This window comes from Diospyros lotus, chromosome 4 (assembly GCF_014633365.1).
Source record: "Diospyros lotus cultivar Yz01 chromosome 4, ASM1463336v1, whole genome shotgun sequence".
Classification (NCBI taxonomy): domain Eukaryota; kingdom Viridiplantae; phylum Streptophyta; class Magnoliopsida; order Ericales; family Ebenaceae; genus Diospyros; species Diospyros lotus.
This window is the reverse complement of record NC_068341.1, coordinates 41,450,689-41,461,086: the sequence shown is the minus strand read 5'-3', so window position 1 is coordinate 41,461,086 and position 10,398 is coordinate 41,450,689. Positions and strand designations below refer to the sequence as shown.

Below are 10,398 nucleotides of genomic sequence, written 5' to 3'. Positions count from 1 at the left end.
GTTTATTTCTATATTTGGCAAAAGGGCTACAAACCTTTAGAAGTAGGGAAATTGAAAAACAAATTAGAGTTCAAAATCTCTTTGAAGGCATGTTTATATGGTGTGCATGTATATATATATATATATATCTATTTGTTACAAATAAGGATGTAACCCCACTATCCTTGTATATTTTATCTATTTGTTACAAATAAGGATGTAAAGATATTCTTTTATTAAGGCATATTGTACCAATTATGGAGTTTTTTGATTAACTAATATGACCAAAACAGTAGCCTCCCAAACTATAGGCATGAATGACACACAAGCAAGTTTGTTGGCAAGGGATTTTATTTCTTTTTAAAAATTGCCCCTACTATCAAACATTTATAGTTTAAACTATATAAACGCTCATTATAGGTGCGTTTATTGCATAAATCTGAAATCCCCAATTGTAACAACTTATATTTTTATGGATTTCAAAATAATCAATAAAAATTTTAAAAACCCTAAAAGGATACTATGTCAAGGGTTTTACAAAAAGAAGGATGACATTTAGATGAAACTTTTATACAAAAATTAAAAATTTACAAAATGATGAGACAATAATATTTTCATGATTATGACTCAATAAAGAGTTTTTAGAAATGCTAAGAATGGTAACACTATGTGTCAAGGTTTTATAATATAAAGATGACATTTATATGGAATTTTTGTACAAAAATTTGTAAAATGATGTGATAGTGTTCTTTATAAATGGGTCAATGTGATTCATCTTTTCACTCAATGTTTTTAGAAACCCTAAGAATAGTAACACTATGTCATATTTTTTATAGATGATATTTATATAAAAATTTTATACAAAACAAGTGGAATGACATCACAAACAATGTTTTTGTAAGTCAATTTGATTCCCTTTTTCTTCTTCAAATGAATTTTGTATAGCATTAACCAACAGTGTTGAATCTGGCCATTGTTGTGCTTGAAATAGAGCCCATCTGGGGCTTTTTTGAGTTTTCCCAATTCACTGAAGGTTAATGTAGATGCAGAATTTTTAAAAGTCCACCAAAATTCATCTCACAAACTTTTTCTACTACTTAAAAAACCATACCACACATTTAATTAGTTTTACATTTCAAAAAAAAAAAAAAATCATTTACATTATACCGTTGACCTGTTTTGTATAGCGTTCCGAGACCATTTTCACAACTTGAACTATAACATTCTAGTTAAGATAAATAACTGTACCATTGCTATTAAGGACTTACTTCTACTTGAAATATTATAGGGAGAAACACAAACTTAAACAATTGTGTTTCAATATAACCCAGATAATTTGCAGTAGCAGCAAACATGAAGTTCAAGAACATGGTACAGAAATATAGTAAACACTTGTAATCCAAATTATTTAGAACATCTAATATCATATATGCATAATGCAAAAATAAAATTGAAGATAAAATTTGCAAAAATCACCAGTTGATGCATTTATGTTTTGGATTTTTTATGATATTTGAGAGCTTCAAAACGTGCAGCAAGTCCATCATAATCTGGCAATTTCGGATGAATTCTAGGGATTGGAACCTGTTTAAGATTAGTTGAAGGTACCTGAGGAGCAGGCCGGTTGGGCAGTAAATCCATCTCAGCAGAAGGTGGATGTTCAAGGTCAATTTCTTCGTCGCAGTCTGATTCATCAAACTTTATATCAGAATGTGATGATGCAGCATTGTAACTGTGTCTCCTATTAGCCTTTTCAGCATCCTTGGTGGAAACTTTGTCTTCATTGCTTGAATAATGAGACCCTCCAAAACTTTGTGAATGATATGGCATGAAAATCCCAGTAGGATTGTCGAGAAGAGAGCCATGGTCTTGCTTATTAACACTGTAAACATTCATGTTATTGGAAACCTGGAGGTTGTGGGCTGTCTTTGCCAGATAGGCTGCAGCTTCTGCTGCAGCCACTGCCTTCTTTGCAGACTCAGCAGCTGCTTGAGCAGCTGATGCAGTGTCTTCAAAATGATCCGCATCCCCTTCTGAGCAACTTGAGTATCAGCATCGGAGACATGATCAACAATGGAAGAAAATTGATATCAGAATAAAATAATAAAGCACTTTCAACAAAGCAAAAAATGACAACTTTTTACAGCGTTCCAAAAAGGGTTCACAAATTACATCGTGGTTCGCTGCTTGTCTGTCTCGGTAGATTGCTTTGCTATTGGCTTCACAGGCAGGCTGGAGGCGCTAACAAAAGTACGTGGTCCTTCCTGATAGAAGAAGAACGCACATATTAATAAGCAAATTACTTCCTGATAGAAGAAGAAAGCACATATTAGTAAGCAAATTAGAGAGAGAGAGAGAGAGAGAGAGAGAGAGAGAGAGAGAGACTATAAGCTCTTCTGGAGGCTGGAGAAGCTCCTTCTCAGACTCTGTTGTATCCCATTCAATCTGATATTCCTTGGCTATTTCCTTCATCACCTTCAATTTGAGTTGACCACTAGGGGTTCTAACAGATAGCTTTTCAATAAGCTGTAAGAAAAAGAAAGTAGTTTCTCAATTCTTCAAGGAAATCTAGTTGAAGGATTAATTATCCACGCTGCAGAGTTCAATGGCAAGAATATGTGCTCTTCAATAGCAAAAATTAGCGTGCTTTGGAGCTTTACATATGATAGACTGGAAACAGAAACTGAAGAACAATTACCATTCGGTTTACACCAGAGTTGGGTCGTAGATCAGTAGCTGTGGAAACAAAATCTTTCCCATATTTCTTCTCAAAAATGTCCCGAATTGCCAACAGTTCTGGAATGTCTGAGCAACGAGGGGCTGCAAAGATTAAACTTGCTATCCCTTCTTTCAGATCTGCGGGGCATTCCCTGGATTATATAGGAGACAGATCAGGTTCCACTTGTTTGAAACCTTCATGATGAGTGCCTAATAATAGGATGTTACCTTTGTTTTGCAATAATTGTAAGCCTTCTTGCGACCAGTTCACAGAAGAGCTCAAGGATCTCATTTGCAGCCATGATATTTTGTTCTCTTATAACATGTTCAACCTAAAAGTGCAACACAATAAGTTGATGTAATTTTTTTTTAATTATTCTACACAACCAACAAATGCATGGTGTGATGTAATAAGAATGAACTCAAAATTGAAACTTAGCAAACAACATCGAAAGCAGGATATGTTGAGATATGCCACCAAGACAAGGGGAAAGGGTGGTGGCGGGTGGATAAAAACAAGAAGGAAGCAGCAGCTTTGGCAAGCATACGTGGATACACAAAAGTTCTTTTATAAATTTTCTTGTGGCTGAATCTGCATTCAGGGCTAGATCAATCACAAATACCTACGTGAATATATATGAATTTTATGCGTGCTCACAACCCTATGGATTTAGCATATAAATTATTGATCAGGAAAAAAAGGATTAATAATTTAATTTTTGTATGGTACTAAACCATAGTTACCAGGAAAAAGTGGTACATTTTGAGTTGTGGTATGGGGACAAGTAGAGGGTTTGCTAGTATGCTAATTTTGTGGTATGGAGAGGGTATGCTTAATTGGTTCATTACATCAGGTCAAAGTACATTTTATAGTTGTAGTTGAGTTCAAAATTAGTTGGATTGATACTTTGCTCTTATGGAAGTTGGTTTATTTTGTTGTGTTTTGAATTCTTTCTATGTTCTTCTATTTTAGGTCATTTTTTCTTCCTCTCTGCTGAATTCATTTGTTACTTAAATCATTTCTTCTTCTTAAATTTGTCTTGAAAGTAAAGTCATGATGGTAAAACTGATATCAAGAACAATCCTTCCCCCTCTTTCCCACCAAAGAAACAAGGGACAAAAAAGGAAAGAAAGGAAAACATGATGCATAAAATAGAGCAGTAAGGAATTATCTAATTTTCTACATGCAAGACTCCTAATAAATTGAGGTCAGGCAGGAGATGAAATCCCACCACCCAGATTAAGAGGCTTATGGGAAAGGAAACCCCTAATGTTTGACCTGACTGACGAGTTTCATGCTAGGTGTCAGCTCATTAATGCATGATTCTTAAAGAAGTGTGAACTTATGAGAACCTAATTGAAGTTAATGCATTCTAGTAGAATCTCTCCTAATATAAGTTAAGGAGCAGCTATAATGCACATTGATGCTTACATGCATCAATAAATTGATACTTTGTTCTTCAGTAAATTCAACAAAATATTTATTTTCTAAAAAGTAAAAGTCCTAGGTGTTACAATTCAGGCCCCTAAGAAAGTCTGAGCACTTGTCAAAAAAAAAAGAAAGAAAGAAAGTGGATAACATGAAAGCCATGAAATATAACACAATAAGAGTTTGGCTATTGTAAAGAAAATGGAAATTTTTATCCCTTAAAAGCTCCATACAGCCGATAAGAACATGAGATTGTAGAAAGAAAATATATCTATACATAATATGTCAGAGAAAAAAAGCTAAAAAAATAAAATAACTCCTAAAAACTTGGGAAGAAACTGGTGATTGTCCAGTTTATTTATCCAACCATTGTCACACTAAATGTACATGAACAAAATCCATAGGAAGATGAAGTGGAAAAAATGCCCAACATCTTGCACTTTAAAGTATCTAGTCACTGCAGATGCTTGTGCTAAATCAAGGCTGTCCAAGTAAGATGATAAGACTTACAATCTTATCTCATTGGCTATAGCTCATGCAAGAAAGAATGCACTTGTACAAATCTAGAATGGAAAGGTCATCTCCAAAACAGAAGTTGAGTTCGAGGCTGAGAAACATGGGGATTGGGGTGACCAGCCTCCTAAATGGAAAAATTGATACAAACAGTCACCCCTCTGACCTCCTCAGCGGAAGCCTGACTCAGAGGCGATCAAACTCCTAAAGTGAATGATAATGCCTGTAAGATTGTCTTGAATACATTGACTCAAATAAAAAATTGGTAGCTATTCTAACAAACTGATAAATAACTATCAATCAACTAGCTAAGCAATAACACTTCTACCCTAACAAACTGATAGCTGATAAATCTTTTAAATACTATCTTAATAAACTGATAATTATCTAAACAAATTGATAATTGTTATTTTAACAACTAACCACAATATATTCCATGTTAGTATAACAAATGCAACATTGATTTTTACAAAATTATCCCATTATTGATGAAGTTCCATGACAGGGGACCGAGAAGAAAACTATGACCATGACTTCTCCCCCTCTTTTAACAACAAAAATACAGTACCCTCCCCCCCCCCCCCCCACCCCCCCGGGGGCGGATATTCTTCCATGGATGAAAGTTAAAGTGAAGGGCACCATGCAGTGAGGAGTTGGACCAATATCTATGAGGTAAAAAATCAAAAGAACTGGCTCTCTCTTGTCCCTTTGCTTATGTGTTGGACCAAGTCAAATTGAGAAGACTATGATTTCTGATCCTTCTTTAAAAAGGAACAATCAAAGAAGAAAATACATCCAAAGCCCCCTACTTCATTTGTATCTCCTTCCTCATAAACCATCTACTCAGAGAGTTAATGTCAAGTTCACTAGGCAGTGAGGTGATTGCACAGCATCTACAGGGTGATTAAGGCCATTGAAAGGAATAGTGTGGGAGCTAGCAAATCTTCAAATCGAAAGAAGAGTTACAAAGGAAAATGGCTAAAAGCTACCGAATGCCTTGGCTTGACTGTCCAGAGTCATGAGGTATTTGATCCTATTGCTTGGTTGTAAACTATAATATTGGTTTATATCTGTTGTACAGTTCAAAATAAATAGAATAATTATTAATTGAGTAAATCTGAAATTGGGTTCCTTAAGAGGCCAACCTTGAGAAGAAAGTTTAAATTGAGCAGCCAATGGACTATAATATATACAAAAATGACACGAAAAAAGAAGTTCCAAAATCAAAGAGGACTTTCTATAGGCTCGAGCAAGCAACAAAAGCATGGAATAAATAGCACAAAATTTATAAATACTTCCAACAGAACAATTGTGATAATTCCTTCTACACAAAGGTGAATCTGAAAAAAGTCTTGTTTGATTGGATATGGATGGTGTGATATTTATAGAAAATAATCAAATCAAGAAACAATCCATTTGCAACAAAGCCAAAAATCAACAGAAGGAAAGGCCATTAGTTTCTGATTCGAAGGGAAACACAAAATCTGGAGAAAATCAGATTCAAATGAGTGCTGGAAATTGAAGGGACAAAAATGAGGCAAATGAAATTAAAAACAAGAAATTTACAAAAAAAAAAAATTAAAGACAAGAAATTTGCAAAAAAGAAATACCCTAATGCGAGCGGTGGCATCCTGACCAGACTGAAGAAGCAAAGCGATGTCACGCCTCATCTGCTTGACCAGCGCCTCTCTCTTGTTCCGCAACAGCTTTATCCTCGCCACCGCCATCTTCGTCATTGTCTTGCTGTGCATAGAAAAATTACAGTAATCATTAAAATTCAAGAAACGGTAAAGCAAAATTGATGGCATTCTGAAGAAGAAGAAGAAAAAAGAATCAAAATTGGGGAGAAGAAACAGACCATTTGGAGGAGTTGAAGCCTCTGCGGATGAGGGAGAGCCCCAGCTTCATCGCTTTCTTGCAATGGCTGGCGGCTACGTTTGCCACAGTCATGCCCTCGAGCTTCAATTGCCACACAGAGAAGAGAGAGAGATCATACGGAGATGAATGGGATCGGGCTTTTATGATTTGGAGTGCAACGGTCTCCTAATAGGAACTGAGAGAGAGAGAGAGAGGCATTTCTTGGGAGTGAGCGTGAAAAAGAGCCGTTAAGTGATTTGACCCGTGCGAAGAAGACGGTGTGCTGTCTACTGTTGTACGCCACACGTGTGATTGATGAAAGAGCTGCATTTTTTAAAAAAACATGTTTAATATTGCTAGAAAATATTGAGTATTATAAATCTATATATATATATATTATAACAAAATATCCGTCAATTATTTTTTCCTCCCATTTTCACTTGTTATTTTAATATTTTATTATATTTTATTTATTTTTTTACTTATCCAAAATAAAATTTTTATAGGTCATTAATTAAGATTGGATTTATGAAAAACATGTAATTCCTGAAAACCTATAAATGGTTTTATTCATGGTTAAATAGTATTTGGAGAATGTGTAAACATGCTGGTACATGAAGATGAAGATTCAAGATCTAATCTATATTATTAATTTTTAAATATTAAAATAAAATTTTAATTAAAATAAATTACAGAAAAATGAAACTTTTTTAAATCGGGAGAAATTTTGAAATATCAAGTAATACCACCAAATACCGACTACAAAGTATATTTTTTTTAAAAATTAATTTAATTTTTTTATTTTTTTCTCGTAATTTACCTCTCATTCTCTTTCAATAAAGTCACCACTCAAAACTCTTAATTAGTTTCAAAACCATGCAAAAAAAGTACAAATTTTATATATATTTATGTCACTACTTAATTTTGAAAAATAATTAGTTTGTAGATTATGTTAAATTAGTTATTTAGGTAAAATTGAATTATTTTAAATAAGTCGTGTAAGTTATTTTGACAAAATTAATATTTTGTAGACTATTTATATTTATCATATGTTGTCGTATTTATTTTGAAAATTTTATTATGCTTTTTATTTTTATTATTTATGTTATTAATTTATTATATGTTGTCATATTATTTATTATTTTATATAATCTATTTATATTTATCATATGTTAAATTAATTATTAGTTTATGAAAAATGTTTAGTTCTTGAAACCTCTAGATAGAATTTATGGTTGTGAGGTTGCCAATTTTAAATAAATTCAATACATATGAACTTTCATGCATCGCAAGGGAGATGAACTAGTACTTTTTAATTTTTTAAAAAAATAACAAATTTAATTCTCTAACTTTTGTTTAAATATGTCAAGTAATTCTTTGATTATGCGAGAAAATTTAGACATCTACTACTAACTATTTAGATGTCTTAATAACTCTAGAGAGTTCTTAAGAAAATTTAGACGATTTATCTTATTTGAAGAAGATTAGAAATCATGCTCCATTTTGACATATTTTAAATGATTGAATGGTGACGTTTAGTCTTTTAAATGAGCTGATTCAAATAATTGTATATTAATATATATATGTATATATTTGAAATGTGTGAATTTTATTCTTACCCTTTCAATTTTTCAAAATAAGATTTAATTTCTTTCAAACTTAGATATTTTTTTTAGTACCAATTTCTCTTAAATGTGACAAAATTGATCGTCAATTAAGGGTGATTTTTTGACAAAATAATCAAGTTTAATGTCTCCATTTTGCACATACTCTTTTACAAAAATGGTGTCTCATATCTATGTGGTTTGGCATTCACCTTACATTATTATTATTAGTTTTTTTTAAAAATTTTATGAGACTTCTATCTAGGTAAAACTTAATCAATGTTGAATGCTAATCAATGCTATCATGACCTAATTTCTTATCCCGTAACCATCTCCTTCTATGATGATCAAAACATTTTACCCTCAGAGATGGAATTTTATGAAGATTAGTTGTGTAAAATTTTCATGTCTGGCACCAATGAGAACAATATCTGTTGAATTTGATTTTAAGAATGTTTTGATAATCAGATTTAAGCAAAACTTTGATGAACCTTGATGATGAGCTTTCAAATAGTAAACATATGTTTAAAACTGAAATTAGGTTGTCAATGGCATAAAACCGCTCATTAATCGATTAACACATCTTTTACTTGAGTAAAACTCAAATATTAATCAGGTAATTATGTTTGGAAAGTCAATTGTAACTAACTTTCAAACATTACTTGAGTAATTGAATAAAATGTCAAGTCTCTACTTGAGTATTTATTCGACTAAAAAGTTGATATTAATTGAATAACTTTATATTTGTTGATGCAAAGCATCAGTATCAGCCTACAACTATGGATCAGCTCTCGCCCTCAAAAGGACAAGAGCCCCATTGCACTTATAAGCTCTATGGTTATCCCTTGGACAATCAATGTGGGATTGAGAATCGGTGCATAACACCACCGCCACTACCTCCCCCTCTAAGTGTGGTGGCGCTATTGGACTCGGACCATCTCAAGGGTGACAGAGGATGGTTCAGCCAAGGCCTAAGGCCCAGGGTTTCCCACAGACGTCATCAAATGTTGATGCAAAGCATCAGCATCAGCTTATAGCCACAGATCAGCTCTCGCCCTCTAAAAGACAAGAGGCCCATCGCACTTATAAGCTTAGTGGTTGCCTCCCGGGCAATCGATATGGGATTGAGAACTGGTGCACAACACCATTGCTACTACCTCCCTCCTAAGTGTGGTGGCGCTCTTGGGCGTAGACCATCTCAAGGGTGACAGAGGGTGGTTTGGCCAAGGCTTAAGGCCCAGGGTTTCCCACAGACGACGCCAAATATTGATGCAAAGTATCAACATCAGCCTACAACCACGGATTATCTCTCGCCCTAAAAAGGATAAGAGTCCCACCGTACTTATAAGCTCAGTGGTTGCCCCATGGGCAACCGATGTGGGATTGAGAACCGGTGCATAGCACCACCGTCACTACCTCCCTCTAAGTGTGGTAGCACTCTTGGGCGCATACCATCTTAGGGGTGACAAAGGGTGGTTCGGCCAAGGCCTAAGGCTTAGGGTTTCCCACAGATGGCGCCAAACTATGTTGTATGGAAACGCAAACGGGAAACGCGGAAACGGTATTTTTCAAAAAAGTTAGGAAACGGAAATATGGGGCAAACTGTAATTTTAAAAAATATAGGGGTGTATGTGAAATTAATATATAATTTATATACTATAAATAATATTAAGTTATAATTTTGCAAACCCTAGATATACTATTACAATATTACCCTAGAGTATTACCCGCCGCAAGCTCTCAGAGACCCACGCCTCCGACGCGTCTGTTGCCCTCACCCTCGCCCTCGATCTCGCCTTTCTCATAGTCGATCTCTGCCATCATTGCTGCCTCTCTCGGTCACCATCGACGAGTCTCCTGCCCTCACCCTCGCCTTCGTCTCGCCTCTCTCATAGTCGAAGCGTCTCTGCCACCGTCGTTCGCCTCTCTCGCCATCGATGAGTCTCTTGCCCTCACCATCGCATTCAATCTTGCCTCTCTCACAGTCGAAGCGTTTTTGCCACCGTCGCTCGCCTCTCACCCTCTTCGCCACTTATCGCTGTACATCATCTCTCGCCTCGACCATCGCTGCACACTCCATATCTCGCCTCACTACCGACCGTCGTCGCCTCGCCTCTCAGTGACCATTGTCTTCCTCGCTGCAGGTGAGCGACTGTGGTCGTTGGAAACGCGTTTCAAGTGTGAAACACGTTTCTCATATTTTCTGTAAATTGTGAAACAACCCCCAGAACTTTTTGTAACTTATAGAAACGTTCTGAAGGCCGTTCGGGCTATCTTCGCGTTTTCAAAATGGGAAAC

At 35.1% G+C, this 10,398-nt stretch overlaps 1 protein-coding gene across 1 annotated transcript; it reads right to left on the bottom strand.

Annotated features, from left to right (window-relative positions):
* Nucleotides 1-27: 27 nt before the first annotated feature.
* Nucleotides 28-6,722, bottom strand: LOC127799937 (uncharacterized). The gene is made up of 7 exons (XM_052334238.1): nucleotides 6,498-6,722; nucleotides 6,250-6,382; nucleotides 2,926-3,029; nucleotides 2,678-2,849; nucleotides 2,365-2,505; nucleotides 2,152-2,243; nucleotides 28-2,020 (listed from the first exon to the last, which is right to left on the bottom strand). The coding sequence occupies exons 1-7, from the start codon at nucleotides 6,587-6,589 to the stop codon at nucleotides 1,468-1,470; spliced, it is 1,287 nt and encodes a 428-aa protein (XP_052190198.1). The 5' UTR covers nucleotides 6,590-6,722; the 3' UTR covers nucleotides 28-1,467.
* Nucleotides 6,723-10,398: the final 3,676 nt, after the last annotated feature.

Excerpts from the sequence above, each read along its gene's own strand:
- LOC127799937 (XM_052334238.1), bottom strand. The coding sequence starts at position 6,589 with ATGACTGTGGCAAACGTAGCCGCCAGCCATTGCAAGAAAGCGATGAAG. Across the intron at positions 3,030-6,249 it reads ATGCCACCGCTCGCATTAGG|GTTGAACATGTTATAAGAGA; the intron begins GTATTTCTTTTT and ends TTGCACTTTTAG. Across the intron at positions 2,506-2,677 it reads ACTCTGGTGTAAACCGAATG|CTTATTGAAAAGCTATCTGT; the intron begins GTAATTGTTCTT and ends TTTTTCTTACAG.